Source organism: Ambystoma mexicanum, chromosome 9 (genome assembly GCF_040938575.1).
Source record: "Ambystoma mexicanum isolate Mex_15411 chromosome 9, UKY_AmexF1_1, whole genome shotgun sequence".
Lineage (NCBI taxonomy): Eukaryota > Metazoa > Chordata > Amphibia > Caudata > Ambystomatidae > Ambystoma > Ambystoma mexicanum.
In genome coordinates this window covers 1436895866-1436922458 of record NC_090931.1, presented here as the reverse complement: position 1 = coordinate 1436922458, position 26593 = coordinate 1436895866, and the positions used below count along the sequence as shown (strand labels likewise).

At 48.1% G+C, this 26593-nt stretch overlaps 1 protein-coding gene across 1 annotated transcript in view; it reads left to right on the top strand.

The window, feature by feature from the left end:
• Positions 1–26263, top strand: part of WNT10A (Wnt family member 10A) — a 106471-nt gene extending 80208 nt beyond the window's left edge. Inside the window, exon 4 of the mRNA XM_069616858.1 lies at positions 24027–26263. Coding sequence (XP_069472959.1) covers positions 24027–24494 — 468 coding nt within the window. The 3' untranslated portion in view covers positions 24495–26263. The remainder of the gene's footprint in view (positions 1–24026) is intronic.
• The last annotated feature ends 330 nt before the right edge of the window (positions 26264–26593 follow it).

The window sequence follows — 26593 nt, the reverse complement described above, 5'->3', positions numbered from 1 at the left end:
AGAAAGTATATCCAGACCGGCTATACCAAGATAGGCTAGTGTACCACAAAATCACACTTATGTTCACTTTTACCTGTAATGCAAAGTACAAAAAATGCCATGACACACAAAGAATATATGGCTAGACTGGAGCCACCAATGTAAGCTAGACTAGACATGTAATAACACTCATCACGTCTGCTTTACCATTGATGCCAAGTAATAAACTCCATGCCGCATTAAGAAAGTACATGCAGACTGACAGTAGTAGTGATAGTCACATATACTTTCTTAAGGTAACATGGTATGTTTTATGGCATCAAGGGTAAAGCAAGCAAATGTGTATTACCTGGCTATAATGGCCTACATTCAGTGTAGGCCAGTCTAGCCAGATAATAACGCGTACTTTTGATTTATCAAGGGTAAAGGAAACATTACACTTATGCTTGTTTTACCCTTCATGCACTGAGGATAAAGCAAATGTAAGTGTTGTTACCTGGTTATACTGGCCTACATTCCATGTGGGCCAGCAGCAACACACGTGTGGGCTTTACCCTTGATGCACAGTAACTATGCAGCAAGGGTACAGCAAACGTAACTGTTATGACCTGGCTAGACTGGGGCAGTCCAGTCACATGATAATACTTCACTTATCACATTTGCTTTACCCTTGATGCACGCTAATGTACATCAAGGGTAATGCAAAAACAAAATGCCAAGACCCCAGCAGCCCTCACCCTTACATTTAGGGGCCCTGCTGAGCAGGGCTGCTGAATTTAGATGTGGGGGCTGACACACACAAACACTCAAAAACAACACTTCAATCTGCGCATTCACATATCATTCATACAACTTCTTGCATGCCCGCATTCCTGTAAACAAACACACCAACATCTATACTTACATACATATATACAAACACATTACATTTAAAACAACACTTACCTGCATGCACGCTCCATACGTGCCTTCGCAGCCACGGGTAGGACCGGATGGCCCTCACCTCCTCTCCGGGACGTAGACACACTGCCCGACTCCTGTTAGGTAGCATGTTCACATTGCATAGACCCACAACCTGAACACACTAACAGGAGAGGACTCCTCTTATGGCTGGCAGCGTGTCTATGCTGCTAGCGCATAATAATGAGAGATGGCAGTGCCAGACTTCTGACACCCCAACGGCTCCCTTATTCTGTTCTATGTTTGTTGCGGGCCCACGGGACTCTGCATAAAACCCGCACACTTTCTGAGAGGCAGGCAGCACAGTCCCCAGTGAAAATAAAGCACACAGGGACTGTGCTGCCTGCCACTCAGTTGAAGTGGCAGCCTCCCACTCTGGGCCGGGGGCGGCAACCCCCGACCCATAGTGGCATGCCACCACAGCGCCCGTCTTACTAAATTGCAGTCCTGTAGTCTGCACCGTCCCTGCAGCCAGTTGCAACCTTGACTCAGAGCTGCACAGATGCAAAGCCTACAGCAGCAGGACACTACTATTAGAGGCCAGAGTGAGGAAACTCAGCTTAGCAGGTACAGGTGTGCGTGTTCAGAAATGATGGGTTGACAAGATATACCAGGTACAAACACGGTGTAAAAGTCCATGTCGTTAATTACTCACCACAAATTAAATTAACAATCCATTTTGGCTAATGAATATCAGAAGCCCATAAACATGTCCTTAAATTCTATGTGGAATGACTGCAGCTAAGGTTAACTTATATACGCGTGTCATATGGGGTGACTAGTGCGCAAATAAGATTGCTCAGTGAGTCGAGTGCCAGCCACCGAGATCTGGGTGTATGCCACAGAAAGCATGTTTCATTGAGAGCAGTTACAATGGCGGAAATGTAAGGGCTGGTTTAAGGTGTTGCACGTGGCAAGGGTCACTTGGCAGCTGTGAGTGGATTTTTTCATGCAAAGCACGGCTACGTATCGTTTCTCAAGCTCCCATTTGCCACAGTTCAGGCCTTTTTGCACTTTGGCCAACCTGGCTGTGTCAGCTCGTACGCTTCTGGGTTTCTGGTGAACCGTGGCCCAACATCACATGGCAAACGGGGTTACTAAACGATCCTGTGAAAGGCATGCGACACCTGCATGGGTATCATTTGAGGGCATTAACAGACCTTTAAGTCATACAAAGAAAGAGAAGGTCCATTAACAGGCATTGACGATAATCAAAGGTACAAAAGGTGGAAAGAAGTCCTGGAAGGCTTTCAGAGGCATAAAAGGTGCATCACAAACACACACAGTCATAACAGGTGCCTTATAAAGCGGCACACGCACGGCATGGGTGGTGCATTGGAGGGCATGCTGGCTCCCCCAGGGCATAGGCTGCACCACTTCAGCAGTGGGTGGCAAAGGTGGCTTTGCATTGTAGTAGTGGTCATTTATATAGCGCCTGTTCCCATTACTATTTCCCTCCCATTTTTCTCATTACTATTTCCCGCCGCAGTGAGGTAAGTGGGGGACGGGGATGGGGGGAGAGGGACCAGCGTTGGGGGGAAGATGGCGGGTGGGGGAACCGGCCATCAGTCGGCTTGGAACGTGGGCCAGATCAGCAGATTCAGCCTGCGTTTCCAGCCTCCTGAATGGCTGGCTTCCCCCCCACAGGGTGTCAATAAGAATAATGTATTTATTTATTTATTTACTTATATTGCACCGCAGGCATCGGGGTGCTAATAATAATAATACCATTTGCTGAATTGGAGAACACAAAGATGTGGAATTGTAAGGATGCCGGAGCAGCATAAGTCATCGCCGTCTCCTGGAGACACTTGAGCAAGCTTCTTAAAGTGATGTGATGTAGGACCCCACGTTTTCATACACAGAGGTATCCTCTTGCCACATGTGGGTTTTGAGTAACTCTTCCCGTCCTGGTTTTCTTCTTTGCATTCTGGGACTTGAAGTTCTGTCTTCCCCGTTAAAAGTTCAGGAATGCATGTAAAACATTGCAAATAAACCACTTTGACTTAATAAGAGACCTGGGCGTATTGAGTCCTCTGTACACCTGGGTCTCCATGAAGGGCAGCTCCCACTGATTAATTGCCCCAAGTGGAGGTAGCAGCATACTTGCCAACATGATCTATTCCAACCAGTAGGTGCTTATCCAGTTCTGGTTTTCTTCTTTGCCTTCTGGAATTTGTACTTCCACTTTCCCCATTATAAAACTCTGACTACAAGTCCCAGAATGCAAAGAAAAAACCAGGATGGGATAAGCATCTACAGATCGGAATGGGTCATGTTGGCAACTATGTAACAGGCAGTGTCTACCCAGAGACGAAAGAGGGGGGGAGTTAAACAACGGACTGTGACATATGGAGGTAGATGGGGCAGGGGAGGGGGCGGGTGCTGGTAAAGTTATATTACTATGAAGAGGAAACTTCAGAGAAAGCCCACAGCATCCCTGCCTTCACGTGCCAGAGAAATGCAGAGCTCCGTCTTTAACTCCACAGTGCGCTGTGTACCCCGCCCCCCACACATCACCCGCACACTTCAAAATGCAAACAGATGTGTCTGGCATATCTCTTACAGTGTGCCGAAAAGCAGACCAAGGGGACAATTACATTCTCTCTCCCCCTGCCATGCGCCTGGGATGCCCTCTGTACACACACAAACCACATCACTAGCCCCAGACCCCATCCCCCAACCCTCACACCCACAGGGCTCGTTCCCCAACACACCCTGCCCAGCCACCCACTCACATCTATACCATGTGGCTGGCTCCCCTCTCGGCTTTATCAACCACCAGACACCCCTCTTCGACCCACCCATCCCGCTAGGACAGGGTTGCTCCACTCCAGGCCTCGTGGGCTGGATCCGTGTCGGATTTTCAGGAGACCCCTCATTAATATTCATGAGATGAATGTGCATACAATGATTCTAAATGTATGCACATTTCTTCTCATGAATATTAATGAGGGATATCCTGAAAACCCATCAGTGTTCCTGCCTTCTCGGCCTGGAGTTGGACATCCCTGCAGCCTAGGCACTTAAAGGCTTCAGACCCAGGTCACCCCATCCATCTGACGCGCCCCCTGCTCCTCCATGCTTTCCTATTGCCTCTGCCCCTCTCTCCACTCGTGTCTGACCTCCCCCTCCCCCACTTCCACCAATCCACCCATACCAGCAGGACCCCCCCCCCCCCACCCCCCGGGCATCGTTCCACCTCACTGTCACTCATTTCCACCCAACGACTCTAGGTAGTGTTTCAAGAGCCCTTCCCTACCTTTTGGGTGCACGTGTTGTCGCAACACCACTCCACCGACCAGTTTTTTGCTAAAATGTGCTTGCTTGCTTGGGATCCCTATAGAAAGGTCGTCATCGAGGACCATAGCCCAGAACTAAATAACTGTGCGCGCTGAATGATCGTGGGCACACCACTTACCTCTGCGTGCTTCCCTTGAAACTCGACTGCTATAAGCTGCCATTTTGGAAATGAGATGCTATGTCAATAATAGTCCTCTTCAAATCTTATGTGAAGCAACAAGTCCCTTTTCCTCATGCAATGTTCATTACCTCTGCACCCAAGGCTGGAACCATGTTTTCCTACCTGGTTTTAACTGCTACCAAGGCCAACCTGGGAAGGTGAGTACATCTAATAATCTCGACCGGACGGTGGCATAAACCCGGGCGTCGTTTTATTGTACTTGAAGTTTACTTACAGGCGACCCCAGCTCCGCCAGCTTCCTAATGAACCCGGCCATCATTAATCAATCACTTCCGGTGACCCCAGTCATTTCCTGGTGTCATATCTGCATCCGGGTGACCCTTTCTCAGAGCTGGTGTTTTCATTATGTCCAGCTGATCCCTATGTCACTCTCGGACAGACTTTTAACTGTGTCTTCGGCAGGAAGTGACCTCATGCCTCACAACCCAAACCCATTTGGCAGGTGTCACGTGTAGTGGACTAAGTGAACCGTCAGGGCCAGCCGCATACCGACCCGCAGACCTCAATGGACTTCCACCAGCCCAAAACAAAAATATCAGATTACACCCATCCTGAGAACCTAAAATTGAGAGGTCCTTAACCTGCTACCCATATTGCCCATCTGCATTTCCTCACCCCCCGCCCCCCTCTTCCTGTCTCCCGCTTGATTTCACTCTTGGAGTGGTAGAGCCTGGCACATGTCCGGAGGGGCTTCCCACCACGGTTGCTGGTCCTCTTTCGCCCACTCAAGAGGCAGGACAGGCACCTGATTCTCTGCTTATTTATTGCATGCCATCTTTCACCAACTCAATCTAATGACATCTGCTCTCTCAGGTCCTCTATATTGATAGTGTTGGCTGTTAGGTGGTGCTGAAAGCGCTGCATATAAGCCAAAACTAATGTCTTGGGAAGCAGAGGCCGCTGAGAGATGAGGAACATAGCCTGTGGCTGCTGTTTGGTTGTTTAGCCACCCATTCACCACCCATTGCCATGCTAGTCCTTATGCCCCTTCCCGCCCAAAACACATTCCCTCTGTGATTTGTTTGGGTCTAGTTTTGTGCTCTCTGAGCCTTATAGCCTTAATTGGAGCTATAACCTTGCAAAACCTGCTCCTGATGAAATAAATATGTCTCAAACTAGAGTGCACCAGCCACTTGATTTATGCATTGTATGTGTGTCTTTGCATCTGTTCATTGCACTGAATTCCTGTTGTATTAGCATTGGCAAATTTCAAGAGTTGTGCATTTTCTGAAGGCATTAGATAGGGATTTGTTAGGTGCTGCCAACATATGCCCAGGTACAAGTACCATTTTCCAGCTGATGCCATCTTATGCGCTGGTACTTTGGTAGCATGGCATTGGTTTTGCGTGCCTGTGTGTGTGTTGTTGCGCCCCCTTCCGCTCCCCCGTGTTCAGTGCTGCGGCACCTCCACTCTACTGCTGCATATGTGTCTAGGAAGGGTATTTCGCCTGTGCTGGCAGACACCATGCACGGCCTGGGCGGGTGGGGGAGGGGACGGCACCTGCCTAATCGGGGCCCTGTTTGTGTTCGCGGCCTCTCCCCAGCCCCTTGGATCTCTCTCGCCGTGTTCCGTTTGAAGTGCCTAATACTGCACGGATCACCTGTAATTACAGCAGGCACCTGTAAGGGCTGTTACAAATCATGCCTCACCGCCATGGGGGAGCTGGGGAGGGGGGGGGGGGGCAGGGGAAACGGGGGAGGGGGCAGAAATGCTTTCTTGTCTAAGCCAGGTGCTCATCGAGGGAGATAAAGGTTGCCCGCCTTCAGACAGCGCTGTCTGGGGGGGGGGGGGGGGGGGGGGTGTGAGAGGATCGTGGTTAGGGGGATGCACCCAGCCGATGGGCCCGGCTTTCAGAAGATGGCCATTGGAAGGAATCCTTAGAGATGATCGAATTTAAAATGACGAATGGCGAAATGACCGATTTTTTTAACGTATGTATTTCGACATTTTAGGACATTTTACTAAAATATAGGGGTGGGGGGTGGGGTTAGGGAAATAGTTAAGGTTGGGAGGACGGCGGGGGTCTTCCCCATTATCAAAAAATGCAGTCATTGCTCCATTCAATCATTTCATGGTAATCCCTAACATAGCAAATTATTACGGGAAGGGCCTAATTCATGGGACTTTTAGCACTAGTGCAAAGTGACTATGCACTGCCAACAAACATCCCGATGCACAGAGAAGTGACTGTGCACTGCCAACAAACATCCCGATGCACAGAGCGGTGCAAAGTGACTGTGCACTGCCAAGAAACATCCCGATGCACAGAGCGGTGCAAAGTGACTATGCACTGCCAACAAACATCCCGATGCACAGAGAAGTGACTGTGCACTGCCAACAAACATCCCGATGCACAGAGCGGTGCAAAGTGACGATGCACTGCCAAGAAACATCCTGATTCACAGAACGGTGCAAAGTGACTGTGCACTGCCAAGAAACATCCCGATGCACAGAGCGGTGCAAAGTGACTGTGCACTGCCAAGAAACATCCCGATTCACAGAGCGGTGCAAAGAGACTGTGCGCTGCCAAGAAACATCCCGATTCACAGAGCGGTGCAAAGGGACTGTGCACTGCCAAGAAACATCCCGATTCACAGAGCGGTGCAAAGGGACTGTGCACTGCCAAGAAACATCCCGATGCACAGAGCGGTGCAAAGTGACTGTGCACTGCCAACAAACATCCCGATGCACAGAGCGGTGCAAAGTGACTGTGCACTGCCAACAAACATCCCGATGCACAGAGCGGTGCAAAGTGACTATGCACTGCCAACAAACATCCCGATGCACAGAGAAGTGACTGTGCACTGCCAACAAACATCCCGATGCACAGAGCGGTGCAAAGTGACGATGCACTGCCAAGAAACATCCCGATTCACAGAACGGTGCAAAGTGACTGTGCACTGCCAAGAAACATCCCGATTCACAGAGCGGTGCAAAGTGACTGTGCACTGTCAAGAAACATCCCGATGCACAGAGCGGTGCAAAGTGACTGTGCACTGCCAACAAACATCCCGATGCACAGAGCGGTGCAAAGTGACTATGCACTGCCAAGAAACATCCCGATTCACAGAGCGGTGCAAAGTGACTATGCACTGCCAAGAAACATCCCGATTCACAGAGCGGTGCAAAGTGACTATGCACTGCCAAGAAACATCCCGATGCACAGAGAGGTGCAAAGTGATGATGCACTGCCAAGAAACATCCCGATGCACAGAGAAGTCACTATGCACTGCCAACAAACATCCCGGTGCACAGAGCGGTGCAAAGTGACTGTGCACTGCCAAGAAACATCCTGATTCACAGAACGGTGCAAAGTGACTGTGCACTGCCAAGAAACATCCCGATGCACAGAGCGGTGCAAAGTGACTGTGCACTGCCAAGAAACATCCCGATTCACAGAGCGGTGCAAAGAGACTGTGCGCTGCCAAGAAACATCCCGATTCACAGAGCGGTGCAAAGGGACTGTGCACTGCCAAGAAACATCCCGATGCACAGAGCGGTGCAAAGTGACTGTGCACTGCCAACAAACATCCCGATGCACAGAGAAGTGACTGTGCACTGCCAAGAAACATCCCGATGCACAGAGCGGTGCAAAGTGACGATGCACTGCCAAGAAACATCCCGATTCACAGAACGGTGCAAAGTGACTGTGCACTGCCAAGAAACATCCCAATGCACAGAGCGGTGCAAAGTGACTGTGCACTGCCAAGAAACATCCCGATTCACAGAGCGGTGCAAAGTGACTGTGCACTGCCAAGAAACATCCCGATTCACAGAGCGGTGCAAAGGGACTGTGCACTGCCAAGAAACATCCCGATGCACAGAGCGGTGCAAAGTGACTGTGCACTGCCAACAAACATCCCGATGCACAGAGCGGTGCAAAGTGACTGTGCACTGCCAACAAACATCCCGATGCACAGAGCGGTGCAAAGTGACTATGCACTGCCAACAAACATCCCGATGCACAGAGAAGTGACTGTGCACTGCCAACAAACATCCCGATGCACAGAGCGGTGCAAAGTGACGATGCACTGCCAAGAAACATCCCGATTCACAGAACGGTGCAAAGTGACTGTGCACTGCCAAGAAACATCCCGATTCACAGAGCGGTGCAAAGTGACTGTGCACTGTCAAGAAACATCCCGATGCACAGAGCGGTGCAAAGTGACTGTGCACTGCCAACAAACATCCCGATGCACAGAGCGGTGCAAAGTGACTATGCACTGCCAAGAAACATCCCGATTCACAGAGCGGTGCAAAGTGACTATGCACTGCCAAGAAACATCCCGATTCACAGAGCGGTGCAAAGTGACTATGCACTGCCAAGAAACATCCCGATGCACAGAGAGGTGCAAAGTGATGATGCACTGCCAAGAAACATCCCGATGCACAGAGAAGTCACTATGCACTGCCAACAAACATCCCGGTGCACAGAGCGGTGCAAAGTGACTGTGCACTGCCAAGAAACATCCCGATGCACAGAGCGGTGCAAAGTGACTATGCACTGCCAAGAAACACCCCGATTCACAGAGCGGTGCAAAGTGACTATGCACTGCCAAGAAACATCCCGATGCACAGAGCGGTGCAAAGTGACGATGCACTGCCAAGAAACATCCCGATGCACAGAGAAGTGACTATGCACTGCCAAAAAAAACCGATGCACAGAGCGGTGTAAAGTGCATTTTTGCAGTGCAAAGTGACTATGCACTGTTGTGCACTGTGCTAAAAGTTCCATGAATTAGGCCCAAAGTCTGTTAGCACATGAGATGAACGGCTGTCCCACCACACACATGTATCCCATCTCATCACATGTTTCCTATGACACCCCTCCTGGGGAGTTCTAGTGTGATAAAATAAATATCACACCTGGACAGATGAGCACTACCAGCCTCTCTCACTTACGCACGCCATTGTTTTTGTTGAAGCAATACACGTCACAAAATAATGACTGCAGAGAACTCTAAAATAACCGTAGCATAGATGAACATGCAAAGCTGAATCTGCCAATAAGAATACTGGCTTTATTGTTAAACAAATTCAACCCTTTACAATACAAACATACCACGCCGACAGTACACGCATTTTAAATGGCAAAATTACAATATAAAGAAAAGAGAAAAAAAGGATGTAAAGATGTTTGCACATTAACCAATGAATCAGAGCCATCATGCAAAATCTTCAATTGCTTCAAAAATCCCAATGCTCCCAGGACACCGCGGTGGGATGCCCTCCAAGAGGCGTGGCCACGCTTTATCACACGCGACACCTTCACGATTAGGAAACGGCCCTTTGAAGTGTAACATGCGAAATGCAGCCAGTCCGAGTCGCGACGAATCGCAATAAGACGCTTAAAATTGTCATTGGTATTCGCATTGCCACAACAGCGACAGGACGATGCTTTTTCAGGGGTAACTTCGCGCCTGGCTACAATTACCCTAGGGGGTAAACGATTACACCTAAAGCTCGCATGTTCGTTATGGGCGTCGATGTGCGGCAACAGCTTGAAACAATCATGCTATTGGTGCATTCTTATATAGTGCTTCATGGCAGGCTCCTCCAGCTTCTAAGAGCTGTGCTCTTCCCACTTGCAAAGTGCAGCTATCCACTCTGCGCGTATGTGTGCTCAAATAAAAATGCTCTTGAACAGGAATATATCACCCACCCTGGATGAATATATCACCCCACCTGAATGAATTTATCACCCCACCTGGATAAATATATTAACCCCACTCTGGATAAATATATCACTCCACCCCGGATGAGTTTATCACCCCAACTCAGATGAATATATCACCCAACCCCGGATGAATATATCAACCCAACCCGGATGACTATATCAACCCAACCCGGATGGATATATCACCCCAGCCCGGATGACTATATCAACCCAACCCGGATGACTACATCACCCCAAGCCAGATGACTACATCACCCCAGCCCGGATGAATGTATCACCCCGCCCTGGATGAATGTATCACCCCACCCCAGATGAACATATTACCCCGCCCCGGATGAATGTATCACCCCAGCCAGGATGAATGTATCACCCTGCCCCAGATGAATGTATCACACCGCCCCAGATGAATATATCAACCCAACCCGGATGAATGTATCACCCCAGCCAGGATGAATGTATCACCCCAGCCAGGATGAATGTATCACCCCGCCCCAGATTAATGTATCACCACGCCCCAGATGGCTATATAACCCTTCCCTGGATGTCTATATCACCCCGCCCCAGATGAATGTATCACCCCACCCTGGATGAATGTCTCACCCCACCCGGGATGAATGTATCACCCTGCCCTGGATGAATGTATCACCACACCCCTGACATATATATCATCTCATCAGGAATTAATATATCACCCACCCTGGATAAATATATCAACCCAAACGAATATAGCACCCCACCCGTATGAATTTATCACACCACCCGGATACCTGGATACATACCACACCACCTTGGACGAATATATCACTCCACCCCAGATGAATATATCACTCCACCCCGGATCAATATATCACCCCACCCCGGGTTAAATATTTCAACCCAAATGAATATATCACCCCACCCTGGATGAATTTATCAACCCACCTGGATAAATATATCACCCCACCCCGGACAAGTATATCACTCCACCCCGGATGAGTTTATCACCCCACCTCAGATGAATATATCAACCCAATCCAGATGAATATATCACCCCAGCCTGATGTATATATCACTCTACCCCGGATGAATATATCAACCCAACCCGGATGACTATATCAACCCAACCTGGATGAATATATCACCTCAGCCCGGATGACTATATCAACCCAACCCGGATGACTATATCACCCCAGCCCGGATCAATGTATCACCGCAGCCCAGCTGAATGATTCACCCCGCCCCGGATGAATGTATCACCCCGCTCCAGATGAATGTATCACCCCGCCCCGGAGTAATATATCACCCCAACCCAGATGAATGTATCACCCCAGCCCGGATGAATGTATCACCCCGCCCTAGATTAATGTATCACCCCACCCCAGATGGCTATATCACCCCTCCCTGGATGTCTATATCACCCCGCCCCAGATGAATGTATCACCTCACCCCGGATGAATGTCTCACCCCACCCGGGATGAATGTTTCACCTCACCCCGGATGAATGTCTCACCCCACCTCGGATGAATGTATCACCCTGCCCTGGATGAATGTATCACCCCACCTCGGATGAATGTATCACCCTGCCCTGGATGAATGTATCACCCCGCCCCGGATTAATGTATCACCCCGCCCCAGATTAATGTATCACCCCGCCCCGGATGACTATATCACCTCGCCCCAGGTGAATGTATCACCCCAGATGAATGTATCACCCCGCCCCAGATGAATGTATCACCCCGGACCGTTTGAATGTATCACCCGCGCCGGATGAATGTATCGCCACAGATGAATGTATCACCCCGCCCCGGATGAATGTATCACCCCACCCCAGATGAATGTGTCACTCCACCCCGAATGACTATATCACCCCGCCCCGATGAATGTATAACCCCGCCCCGGATATGACTATATCACCCCGCCCCAGATGAATGTATCACCCCGCCCCAGATGACTGTATCACCCCGCCCCGGATGAATGTATCACCCCGGATGAATGTATCACCCCACCCCGGATGAATGTATCACCCCGCGCCAATGAATGTATCACCCCAGATGAATGTATCACCCTGCCCCGGATGAATGTATCACCCCGTCCCAGATGAATGTATCACCCCGCCCCGGATGAATGTATCACCCCGCCCCGGATGAATGTATCGCCCCGGATGAATGTCTCACCCCACCCCGGATGAATGTATCACCCCGCGCCAGATGAATGTATCACCCCAGATGAATGTATCACCCCGCCCCGGATGAATGTATCACCCCGTCCCAGATGAATGTATCACCCCGCCCCGGATGAATGTATCACCGCAGCCAGGAGCTAGAGCTTCGGCACCAGCGCTCCACCGTCGCCCTGTATTGAATTCCTCCAAAAGCAAATTGGCGTTTTGGGCCCAAAACTCAGGCTACGACAAAATAAAACATTTTATATTTGGGAAGTGATTTTATTACATAATACGAATCGATGTGTTAAAAATAATGTAAAATACTTTTTTTATTAGGAAAAACAACTTCATTTAATGAAAAAGCTATTATTTACATAAATAAATTGATGATAAAAAAAAGAGGCCAGAAAATCCTCCCCAATGGTCACTATGGTAAAGTTGCACCTTTTCCCCCCAGATCTTCAGCCCTATCCCTAATGTTCAGCTCAGGGAAAGGAAAGAACCTCAGCCCAGTCCTAGGCGTGGCCCCATACTTAGCTCAAGGCAAGGGGGTGTCCTCTGCCTGTACTGGGCAAACCCCTCTTGCTTCCCTAGGCGATATCCACACCCTCCGTTTCGGGAGACGCCTGTGCAAATCCCAATTTGAGATGGGCCACTCTTGCGCAGGTCAGCGCGGAAATAAGATAGCTCAGCAAGTTAATCATGAATGAGTCGGCGTTTGCCTGCCCGTCTTCTATCCCCTGCTTGTAACCCCCTGTACCCTCTCTCCCCGTGTTCTTCTGTCCAGACCATTGCACCCCATTACCCCACCCCCTTGTTATTTCCCATCCAGGTCCACACCACATAAAACATGTAGCGCTTCATGCGCCTAAACACGGTCATAATATCTGGTATTACCGAACTCAATGTATTGAGGTCAGAAGTCGGAAGGGCTGAGGGCGCCTTGTTATTAAGGAGCTTAAAAGCGTCAGAAATATGGCATGGTGAACTATGCAAAAATGAGGCGTTATTAAGGGCCTGATTCATGGAATGTTTAGCATAGTGCAAAGTCACTTTGCAATGCTGCAAAGTCACTTTGCATTGACAGCCAACAACCTGATTCACAGAGTGGTGCAACGTTTAGTTTTGCAGTGCAAAGTGACATTGCACTGGTGCAATTCAGTGAAAAGTGACTTTGCAGTGCAACAATACACCTTGCTCCGTTCTGTGAATCAGATACCCTTGGGCTGTAGTGCGCTTTACAAATTCAAATAAATAAAACACGCGTGTTTGTTGGCAGTTGCACCAGTGCAAAGTCGCTTTGCACCGTGCTAAAAAAATCCATCAACCAGGCATTACGTTTCCAGCAGTTTATTCAACAAGCTTGGCTCGTTCTGGATCGTTCCAGAAGAACTGTTTATAAAGTCTTTTGTGTTAAGAGATGGGTTTAGGATGATGGGAATCGTGTGTGGCAGAGAGTTCTGTGGATGAGGGGGCGGGATTCAGATGTAATTGGTCAGAGCTGAAAGAAGTGTGTGTGTGTGTGTGTGTGTGTGAGAGAGAGAGAGAGAGAGAGAGAGAGGGAGAGAGAGAGATGAAGAAAACAGCTGCAAACAGATGGAACAACAGTGCAAGGAAAACAAACATGAAGGAACACCACACATAGGGGGCGTGTCTCACATTTCTAAGGCTGATTCGACCCCCAGCCCTTGCAGCTTCTAAGGAAAGCTTCTGCTTGCCCCATTGGTCACTGCAACTTGAAACAGTAGTATTGGTGAACGACTAAGGGCCTGATTCATGGAATTGTAAGCACAGTCCAAAGTCACCTTGCACAGCTGCAAAGTCACAAAGTGACTTTGCACTGACTTTGCACTGAAAAAATACACTTTGCACTGCTCCATGAATCAGGGTGAGTGTTGGCAGTGCAAAGTTGCTTTTTAGCAGTGAAAAGTCACTTTGCACCATGCAGAACATTCCATGAATCAGGCTCTAAGTCCAGAGTACCGCACCAGGGAAGCGGTTCCGCCGGATCGGCTCTTTCTCAGGTATACTTGTGACCTGTGACCATCTCGCGATTGACCTGCTGATCTGCGGTTCCTTCCCTTAAGGGTGTTGTACCTTATGAGAAGCTTTGCAGTGACATGTATGTGCTCGGCCTCAGCACTGGCTGAGGCCACCTGGTCAACACCCCCGCCCCTCACCATCTCCCTAATCCTAAAGTGTGATGGGTATCCTAGAAATGTGACCTTGTTTAAGAATCTAGCTCGAGCTGCACAGCGGGCATTGCTACCCGATGAGGGCAAGCAGCAAGAATCTATGCCAACGTTTCCCATTCCATTCGGGAGCTGGAAATCCAGTCCTGGTTTTTATAACATCCTGATGACATTTCAAGAAGAAGTTCCAGATTCAGAAGACACACATGCTGTAATGAGAAAAATCACCTGTGGCTACCCGGGACACCGTAAAGGAGTAGTCTGCATCGTGGTTCTCCCTTTTTACCCTAAATCCTGAACAAATCCCACCCAGGAAGCTCTAAAACCCACAAAGAAAGGGTAAAAGACCAGGCCTTCGTCTATTCCTTGGTCTTCAAGTACTGGTGGCCCCATATCATCGTCACTTAACCATCCTCATTAGTGAACCTCAATAGAAGGCAAACTCCTCACGTTCAGTTAATCCATTTGTTAGCGGATGATCACTGTCCAATCAGCCAGGAGAAAGGGGCGCTGAAGAGCGCAAGGGAGAATGGGGGTTGGTGAGAGACTCCAGCATGATCTGCTAAGCCCTACCAACATAATTGGTTCTGCTGCATTCCAACATGCGTATGCCAGGGCAATCCTCCTGAGATGTTCATCAGCATTAAACAGGTTCACTAACAAAAGCATTACATTGGCATCAGTGTCTCATGAACACTGGGCACCTGACCAGCACCAGAGAGTGATGGGTGCCGGCATCTCTGATGGCAGATCCTGAACTGAAAACATAGAATACATAGGAAGCAAGTCCCAGACTGGTGCCGGTCGAGAAACGGAAATCAAACTGTAGCCCTCTTATCCATCAAAGGAATATAGCAGTTTGGGCGCATCGTGGAGTAGAGCCAGAGAAGAAAGTAAGACCCTCAAAGTAGTGTAATGCAGGGATCAACATAAGGCCGTGACAAGCAGGATTGAAAAGCAGCTCCAGAGTATCCGGCATCACTGGGCAAGAAGGAGCTACATCCGGCGAGAAAGAAGCTACCACTTACCACAGTCCATAGCTTGTCCAAACCTAACTTCCACATCAGATGTACACGGTAACCTTTTGACCATTATGTATGACCGCTTGTGTTTTGAAAGTCTTCCAAATGTGTACTATATCAATATACACACTCCCAAACATGCAAAGTTAATGTCAGGTGGTTATGTTTGGATGGCACCAGTTGGTCCAGGGAGTCAAAAACAGCTCTTGGCAGCTTTGAGTGGCAGGCTACAAGCAGCAGCGAAATAGCTCCCAGCTCCTGGCAATTTTGCACCCTGTTAAAGTGGTGTTATGCAGCACAACCTGTGCAATGGTATGGCGTATTGGTGCATTTTGTGACGTGAGGGAGGTAGAAGGTGGCTGGGTACACATAGGAGACAGTGAATGGGCTTTCCACGGCAAATCAAACAGAAAGGCAAATCAAACAGAGTTCATCTTGGGCACGCGCCAACGAAGAGTCAAGCATAAAGTGGTGGAACACTGGGGATGCTTTGAAGACAAAGCAGACACAAGACGACCCCTTATCGTGTCTCATCATGACAACAGAAAAATGTCTGATGGGAAAAAGAATCGATGTAGGAAATGATCTGAGAGCAAAAAGGAAACCCTATGTAGGGAAACCATTAGTAATGTCAGTGTGACACATAACCCCAGGTGCAGCGCAAGGCAATCAGTAAAAGTGTGTTGGGATTGTTGTACCACTAATACGTATATTTCACTGTCCTGGTTGAGGCCTTTTTCAAGGGCACAAAGCGTGGTGATCCATTTCACGTAACAGTATGTCCACCTGGGAAGACTATTGCCATCTGTTTTGGGAATTAGGACATGTATTTGTATACGCGTGTATGGCAACAAGGTGTTTTTCATTGCTGTCAACTTAGACTCCTCCACAAAGTAAAGCTTTTCACCCATGCCCAACATTTCAGACCAGTTGTCCGAGCTCTGGGCATCTCCCACTTGTATGGTGGCAGCTCCGCCGCACACCTTATCAGAGGACTAAGACAATTCGTCCACATCAGCGCCATCTGTAAGGAGCTGCACCGGCTACCCCTTCAGGCATGTATCATATTCAATTCAGCCTGCATCACCGACAAAGCAGTCACAACCAAAACACAACTCTTCCTGGCCCAGAAACTCAGCATCTCCGGAGGCCAGCCCACCATCTGAGGCCAAACTATCGCCAGGCTGGAAACACGCAACCGGAAGAGGCAAAGAAACAGGAAACAGGCATTGTCCTTCCTGCTGTGCACCTTGTCTCTGGAGAAGGAGAATTTTGGGAACACAGCACAGACCACAGTACTTTATATTTGACAAATATGCCTTTGATGAGAATGGAGTGACAGAAATAATCTTTTCCAGTACTACCAAAAAGCTGATTAGTCCTAGAAAGCTAACTCCATTGGCAGGGCAGCAACAATATACCTTTGATAAAAAAGGGTTGCATATTTAAATCACTACTAGCATAATGCTTGGGGGCAGGAAGGAATAATATAATTGGCTATTTATATCGCATGGACATCGGGGATAGAACCTGTGTTGCTCTATGTCGTCTTGTTTGCAAGGGGAGCGCGTTGGCCCTGAGCTATCCTCCCACGCAGACCGAGCCTGTGTTGCTACATGTCGTCTTGTTTGCAAAGCGAGCGCGTTGCCCCTGAGATATCCTCCTGCGCAGACCGATCCTGTGTTGCTTCATGTCGTCTTCTTTGCAAGGCGAGCGCTTTGCCCCTGAGCTATCCGCCTGAGACGAGGATGCCAGTGAGGTTCCCAGAGTGCATTTAGTCTACCAGGTAGAACTGAAAAGGCTGAACATGCGGCTGGGACGCTTTATCTTGTCTAGGCGCTTGGTTTCTTTTTTTTTTTTGCACCCAAAAGAGAATTGTTGCAACAAAAAAAAAAACGGTTCTTTGCGCAGCTTCTGTAGTAAACAACCCTCTATTTGAGGGATTGAGGTTAAAAAGGGCAGTTTTAAAAATGGGCACATGAATGCATTGTGATAAAGAAAAAAAAGACTACAAGAATATTATCATTTCTGGTCCAAAGAAGCAATAAGGTGCATTTCATCGCCAGCATTTCCCTAGAACGCACTGCGTTAAGAAAGGCGCGCCCTCTAGTGGACGGTGGGGGGCACAGCTGTGTCATAGGTGCTGCTGGCTTCACCGAGCTCCTAAAATAGCAAAGCAGAGATTAGAATTTTAATTTGGAAATGGCAAATGTTCAAATCGTTTCAGATTAGTTTCCAAACTATGACTTTCGGGCATACAGCACACTCAAACAAATGTTGTGGTCATACAAATCCACTGTACCTGACAGGGAATACGACACACATCTCTCTGCATCGGGTGCATTAACCCACTGAGAAATCTAAACGAAACCGAATTATCCATGAATGAGAATGCCGGTGTTAAATTATCGGCCAATTCCACAGTACCTGTTTTCATCAGTTCATAATGGTACAAGGCGGGTCAGCCTGCCAGTATTTGACCCCTCGTCCTTCAGGTTACGCACAGGTATGTATGGCTCTCAAATTGGCACCGAGCACCCTTAGAAAGTGAAATGAAATCTTCAGGGAGCGTAACAAGATCAGTCTGGTGCTCCGAATCTTCATTCAATGTAATGACATGCATGTATTTGTGCAGACCACTGATGCAGGTGCATTACCCCACTGAGCTATGGTTGGTGAATCCGCAGAAACAGTGGAATTCGGCCCACATCGTTTAGGGAACCGTGTTAAGGGGGATTACGGAGGTCTGCTGTATTTTGGCAGCTCCAGTGTATACTCCAGTGAAATGCTTGCAATAACGTAGCCCTTCTGGAAATGCACTCGGATTCTAGTTTAGGGTGCATGAGGGGGTGGGAGAGTGAGAAAGTGAGTGAGTGCATGAGTGCGGGAGTGAGCATGAGTAGAGGAGTACATGAGCAAGTGGGTGTGCACGGTTAAGTGAAGGATAGAATGAAAGTGCATGGGAAAGTGAACGAGTGAGTGAGAATGAAAGTGAAGGAGTGAGTGTGGAATGAAAGTGCATGGGAAAGTGAACGAGTGAGTGCAGAATGAAAGTGAATGGGAAAGTGAACGAGTGAGTGCAGAATGAAAGTGAATGGGAAAGTGAAGGAGTGAGTGTAGAATGAAAGTGAATGGGAAAGTGAAGGAGTGAGTGTAGAATGAAAGTGCATGGGAAAGTGAACGAGTGAGTGCCGAATGAAAGTGAATGGGAAAGTGAATGAGTGAGTGTAGAATGAAAGTGAATGGGAAAGTGAATGAGTGAGTGTAGAATGAAAGTGCATGGGAAAGTGAACCAGTGAGTGAGAATGAAAGTGAATGGGAAAGTGAAGGAGTGAGTGTAGAATGAAAGTGCATGGGAAAGTGAACGAGTGAGTGAGAATGAAAGTGAATGGGAAAGTGAAGGAGTGAGTGTAGAATGAAAGTGCATGGGAAAGTGAAGGAGTGAGTGAGAATGAAAGTGAATGAGTGAGTGTAGAATGAATGTGCATGGGAAAGTGAACGAGTGAGTGCAGAATTAAAGTGTATGGGAAAGTGAACGAGTGAGTGCAGAATGAAAGTGCATGGGAAAGTGAACGAGTGAGTGCAGAATTAAAGTGTATGGGAAAGTGAACGAGTGAGTGCAGAATGAAAGTGCATGGGAAAGTGAACAAGTGAGTGAGAATGAAAGTGAATGGGAAAGTGAACGAGTGAGTGAGAATGAAAGTGAATGAGTGAGTGTAGAATGAAAGTGCATGGGAAAGTGAACGAGTGAGTGAGAATGAAAGTGAATGGGAAAGTGAATGAGTGAGTGTAGAATGAAAGTGCATGGGAAAGTGAACGAGTGAGTGAGAATGAAAGTGAATGAGTGAGTGTAGAATGAAAGTGCATGGGAAAGTGAACGAGTGAGTGAGAATGAAAGTGAATGGGAAAGTGAATGAGTGAGTGCAGAATGAAAGTGCATGGGAAAGTGAACGAATGAGTGCAGAATGAAAGTGCATGGGAAAGTGAATGAGTGAGTGAGAATGAAAGTGAATGAGTGAGTGTAGAATGAAAGTGCATGGGAAAGTGAACGAGTGAGTGAGAATGAAAGTGAATGGGAAAGTGAATGAGTGAGTGTAGAATGAAAGTGCATGGGAAAGTGAACGAGTGAGTGAGAATGAAAGTGAATGGGAAAGTGAATGAGTGAGTGTAGAATGAAAGTGCATGGGAAAGTGAACGAGTGAGTGCAGAATGAAAGTGCATTGGAAAGTATCAGCGAGTGAGTGAACGTGTAAGAGTGTGGGTGAGCGAATGAATCTAGCAATATGTGGGCAGCACACCCAGGCTGAAAGCAACACTTCGGTTCTCATCATCACTGAGCAAATGAGATTATCATTGGAAAGAAGAGGGTGCAGGACAGGGTGCAGAAGCATCACTACCCACAGTAAGCAGTGGCCGCCGAGGACCCACAGCCATTGCAAATCCTATCAACCCTCAACATCCCACACATTAAGGGCACAGCGGTGGAAATGATGGATTCTCTGCCAATGATCCAGACTTTGGTCAAGCACTGCCTTATGGGTGATTAGTAAGACCAGGCAAAGTTCCCCAAAAGTGGCTCGTAAATATTTGCAGGTCCTCTATCCAAAGATGTTTCTAGCCTTCAAATATTAAAAGAGAAATGCAGGCGTGATGGGGTGATGTGTGTAAGACGCTGCCCCAGATCCTGGAGGCACAGAAGAGTTTGTGGTGTGACTTCTGGTGTGACTTCTTGTGTTGCATTGGCGCCTTGGCACAGTGAGTTTAGCAGCCATATGACCAAGTACTCAGGAGAGTACTCAGTCTGCAATGTCAGTCACTGGTATGCGTTTGTGTGTAGAAGGTGTAGGTCAACGCATGTGACAGTGGGTCTGAAATCTGATATCGGATCTAGGGATGGGGTCTTCTTAGCCAGGAAAGCTGGTGCCAGGCTGAGTTCTCTCAGTGATGTGTGCATCAAAGGACAGATTTATGCCCACGTTTCAAGTGTGGAGATCGCGTAACATTTAGCCTCGAGTGCACAGGGGATAAAAGAGTGGCATTTTTTGAAGACTATAATGGTCATTCAATAGAAATAGTAGAGTTACAAAAAACAGAAATAATAATTTATTTCTTATATAGCGCTACACCCATAGGTCTCAGAGCGCTCAAATAATAGAAGACATTATTATCCCACAGAGTGGTACTCATTTTATCGACCTCGGAAATATGAAAAGCTGAGTTGACCCTGCCGGGATTTAAACCTGCCTCAGCAGGCTGCATACAGATATCAGGAGGAAGCGCTTAGCTCGCTGTGCTATCTGACCAGCTGGTGGAAAACGCAACCTGAGCACCTCCTTAAGAATGTGGAGGAGTGGGGCTCAGAGTCTGATGCTGGCCAACCCATTCCATAGGCCAACATAATGTTGTTAGATCACAGGTCGTTGACTCAGGGCCCGATTCATGGAATTTCTTGCACGGTTCAAATAAACCGTGCACTGCCGAAACAACTCCTGATTCATGAAACTGCGCAAAGTGTATGTTTGCAGTGCAAAGTCTGTGCAAAGTCATTTTGTACTGCAAAAATGACTATGCACTGACTGTGCACTGCAGAAATACACTTTGCACAGTTCGATGAATCAAGGTTTGTATCGGCAGTGCAAAGTCACTTTTCAGCAGTGCAAAGTCCATGAATCAGGCCCTAAATGTTCACCCTGGCAAGGCTGTCCTCTTGTTGGAGAGTCTTAGGACAGGAGCTTCCTGACTAGCCAGTGATCCGTGCGTCTAAAAATGTTGGCTTGAAATTCTATGGGGAAGATGTTGAGATCCGCCATTTGCTATTTAGAGTCCTAGGTTGAGATGTCCACCAATAGCTGTGCTCTAGTGATCGAGCCCATGGTGGGGCCATCTTTCTCTCTTGCCCTCTTTTATTGGTCATAGGTTGGGTTTCCTACAGCAGCGTTCTTGCCACCTGCACATGGTGTAGTTAAGCTCATGCGATTCCTGGCGATTCATGAGCAACGTTGGGGTTCACAGATCAGTCTCCTAGTGACAGTGATCTGTAAAGCTCGATTTGAAATTAGGGCTCTACATGAGCCTGGTTGGGTCAATTTCCATCGTGCTGAGGGCATGGCAGTAAGTATGGCTTGAGTCTGGTTCTCACTGTATTTTTCTAGGGGGGGAAATGGCAGGAACCAGGGACGTTGTTAGGTCTGGAAAAGATCCGGGGCCATGCTAATGTCGCGACTCTCGGGACTCGGGGCTAGCTAGCCTTTTGGTTGTAGCGCCTGAGTTTCTATCCAGGGCTACAACCTAAAGATCCAATACTATAGCACCCCCAGGCGCTTCTAGCGACGCCTCTAGCGGGAACCGAGCAGCATGAGCATAAGACGCGTACCTAGACTCAGGTTCCATTCTGGATCTAGCTCTACTGGCCTCTCGCGTGGCAGCGCTGTGCGAATCACGCAGCATCCTTGTAGAGCCCGGGATGAGCCAGGCGCTTGTTGTTTCCGGTCACTGACGTGTTGCATTGGGAACCATGCAGGAAAGTTGAAGGGTCGCGCCAAGCGGCCGCAGAGAGGGATGTCTCACTTCGTGGTTCCCATGCTGCCCGTTGAACCCAAGGCCTTGGGATCTGTCAGTGTTTTGGGTGGCCTTGCCTTCCTGCCTGTAATTGGATGTGGACTGTTTGCCTGAAGCGTTGACAGGTCAGGGTGATGCCTTTAATAGGCCGGAATAAGATCAAACAGTGGGAGGGGCGACAGTGGGACTCACTGCAATAACTGGAGCACCCCATCCTCTCCCACACAAAGAGCGGGGCGCTTAAAGGATAGAACATAATTAAGTGGTGTATGTATGACCTAATATCGTTTTATCTTCCAAAACAATCAACTGCATTATGGCGTCTAGCATTGTTTGTGTTTCCATTTACCTCCTGTTTTCTTTCCAGTTTGTGTTTTTCTTAAATGAGGCCCCATTGTTAAAGCGCTCTCTTTCTTATTCTCAAACCCAAATAACAATGATGCCGGGGCATGACAGAGGTATTGACACCAGCTCTCTCTGTGGAGAGTGAAGGACTGTTCTGCCAGTCTTGCTTTATACGGGCTGCTTGATTGCCATTGCGATTACATTTGCCCCTAACCTACACCTATGTTTAAGACGCCATTTTGTTTTCCGGCTAATCTGGATGTACTCCAATGGAGGGCGTTGAAGTAACTGTGAGATGGATGCAATGGGCTGTCTTGATGAAGGGAGGTGTCGAGTGACTGTCTAGAGCAGCCCAGTTTCGGCGCAAAAGGTTTCAAGAGCGAGAAAATAAAAATATCCTGAACGGGATCAGGATTTACGAATTCCTAATCCTACCCCCACTGCCTGGCAGAGGTAATGGCTAGAGAGAGTCGGCACACACGCAGTGATGCAGGCTGGGACCTCCACCTGCCAATGAAGGCTGAAGTGGGCAAAAGGGGTCCAGAAATACTGACCCATGTTTGCAAAGCAACTGTCCTGGATTGAAGACCGCTTTACAGTCAACAGTCTGTAGTGAGAGTGCAGAAAGAGAATGGACGATGCACCCATGTAATATTCAATTATGCACCTTTAAATGCTCCAATTTGACATCTGTATGCACTCCAGAGTATGGGGCTGTATAGTCGAGGTAGGGATCGGAAAAGTTCAATGGAGCACTATGGGAAATCCGGGCACAGAGATCCAAAGATGACACCATATGTGTTTCCTCTGTCTCCTTCGCCATCTCTCTTAGTAAAGCGAAATGACTAGTCAGTGAAAATGGGATAGGTGGATGGATGGTTGGGGGTACATATGGATGGGTAGGTGGATGGATGTACATATAGATGGATGTGTGGGCTGGATGCGTGTACATATGGATGGACGGATAGATGGATGGATGAATTGGTGTCCATATGGATGGATGGATGGATGCATGCATGGATATGCACATGGATGGATGGATATACATATGGATGGATGGATGGATGGATGGATGGATGGATGGATGGATGGATGGATGGATGGATGGATGGATGGAACCGGGGGAAGATGGGGACGAGGACAGACAACAGGTTCAATGAGAAGATATAAGGCTTCTTGGAGGTTGTCCTAACCCATATTCTAGTTCAGAGATAATGGCGGGGGTGCAGCTAGATGGATCAGAGAGCTCGAGGTCTGTAAATCGTTTGTTTTAGCTTCTATATTTTTGCCAAGTCTGAAGAAGCTAACGGGAAAGATGTTCACATTCTTTAATAAGGGCACCCTTGATTCCCTTCCTTTCCCGTCTTCCCTCAATTTCCCATGTTTTATTCAATGGATAGACCAGATCACTTCACCCTGTCCTTTCTCAAACTCACCCTACTTCCACTACATTCTCTCACACTATTCATCACTTTGTAATTACTTATAATGAACTCTTCTTAATCCCCTGCCTTAGGAGGCTTTAACGAGACCAAGTAGTGTCATGTTGTCATGATGGACTTTACAGCAAAACTATTGGGAATGTGTACAAAGATAACCTACTGCATGACGTGCTCCTGGGAAAGGTTGACTCCTGGCTGACCATCTCTCATTCTTCTTCCACAGGTGGTGATGGACAACATGAAAAGAAAATGTAAATGCCATGGCACCTCCGGGAGCTGCCAGCTCAAGACCTGCTGGCAAGTCACCCCCGAGTTCCGAGTCGTGGGCAACCTCTTGAAAGACAGGTTCTATGGCGCCACTCTGATCAAACCCCACAATAGGAACACTGGGCAGCTAGACCACAGCCACATCCCGCATCGCCGGCGATCGAGCATCACCAGCCTGGTCTACTTCGAGAAGTCCCCCGACTTCTGCGAGAGCGAACCCCAGCTCGACTCCACCGGCACCCAGGGGAGGATCTGCAACAAGACCAGCCCTGGCATGGACAACTGTGAGAGCCTCTGCTGCGGCCGGGGCCACAACATCCTGCGGCAGACGCGCAGCGAGCGCTGCAACTGTAAGTTCCACTGGTGCTGCTACGTGGTGTGCGAAGAGTGCCGCGTCACAGAGTGGGTGAGTGTCTGCAAGTAAACAGACTCCCAATCACCAGGAAAAACCCTAGCACTGCCACATCCTGCCTCATCAGAAGCAAATATGAGTGCCCTTTAGCCACGACATAAGTAAGGAATGGGGCCAGGGCCACACCATGCCTGAAACCATGCGCGTGCGGCAACTGTTGTGTGGCTGGTCATGAGTTCCTCAAAGGAAAACAACACACAGTTATCCCTTATCGTTTGGTACGGGAACTATGGGGCAGAAAGATGAGCTGGATAAGAAGCAGACTGAAGGTTACCAATGAACATTGCCTTCGGTTATATCCCTGGGGAGAACACAGAGGACGTCCAACACAAATCCGAGATGATCCAACCAAAACACAGTAAAACATCTTTGATCGGATCATGTTGGCTTGCTGATAACAGAAATCAATGTCCACGTACAAAAACAAAATGTGAGGATATTTTTTTTACCACTAGCTGCACATTTCCTGCTCTCCGAAAAGTATTCCAGCAGCACAGCCGGGGTTCCCATGTCTTGTGATACCCCTCCACCAACACAGCACTTCTCCTCCATCCAAAAAATGCAAGATAGACAGCATTTTGTGCGAAATTTGAGGCACAAGTCAATAGTTTGAGGGTACATTGATGGAGATACCACTCAGAAACCAAAAGACTTATCTGTAGCTGTGGCATTGGGTCTAGCTGTTGTTCGTCCATCTACAGGTGCCAGGTTGGGATTCCCTCTGCACCCCACTGACAGTATTACCTTTGTGGAGTAGCCAAAGACATTTGTTTGCATGCAACATGCTGCTAATGTTGAACTCAACTGCAGGGGACATGCAGTCTGGAAGGTGAAGCGCCCATGGGACCGAACGAAACAAACGAGTGGCCTAACATGCTCTTCATTTCATGTCACAAGCTGCTCACGTGGGAGTAAACTGCACTGATGTCTACAGGACCAAGCTATACACGGATGTCTCATAGACATTCCTTACTTTGGGTGGTCTCTTCCCATGGAGGGTGGAACATCTACAAATGCCTACTTTTGGGGATAGAGCCTCAATTCACAAAGACCATAACATGATAGGAGTGGGCCAGCAGCATGGACATCTCCTCCAGACTTTATGAGAAAGGTGCCCGTGGGAGAAATGTTCTCCCTATGCTTTGGGACGGAGAGGGAGAGTGATTTAGAGGGGGAGAGAGAGAGAGAGAAAACGAGAGATGGAGACAGGATTAGCGACAGAGCGAGAAGAGGCTCAAGGATTAAGTCAAGCAAAGGAATAGTGATTTAAGAAAGAGATTATAAATTAACAGAGAGATTTAATACGTGGGGGGTCGAAGGCACCCCTGAAGGATGTGTCGCAGTTCTTTGAGTATATTGTTTCTATGTTGATTGTTGTATATGGTAAGTTATTTTATTATTGCAGGAAAAATAAAACTGTTGTACTTTTTGCAATGTGTGAGGATTTCTTGTCTGAGCTGTCCATCGATAAGAGGATTTTGCATTCGTGTTGGCGTATCACCATGCCCGACACCTCACCCGAGGCTGTCACTTGCGGGCAATAATGGACATTTCCAAAGGCAGCTGTTGAATGTTGGAAAACCACGACAATCAGCTTTCCTCTCCAGCTGTGTAATAGCTAGCGGCCAGAGGCCAGCTCGAAGCGCATGCAAGCCTTTCTGAACAAGAGCCCCTCAAACCGAATCAAGCGATTCAAACCTTTAGGAGCTGGAACTCAAAGTCTTTCTAAAGATGGCGAGCCCTACTTCAGCAGTTCAAATAAAAAGGAGTACTTGTCCGCAGTTTATTTCGTTTTCATTTCATACATATTGTTAACACTCTATTTTCATTCTGATATAAGGATTTCATTTCGATTCAAATCGATTCAACCCCCAACCAAAAAGTGCCTTTAGTTTGAACTGGTTTGCACTGATGCTGAAGCACACGTGATTAGAATTGGGGATGTGAAAGCTCGGATGGAACCCCTTCATTATGCAGCTCTCTGGGGGCACAGCGACTCCGAATGATGTGGACAAGTATTTCAATGATTAGGGTCCTGATTTACAAAGCATTTTTCAATGGGATTGCGCCATCGCACACAGGTGTTGCCAATGCGGCACTGGCCTTTTGCA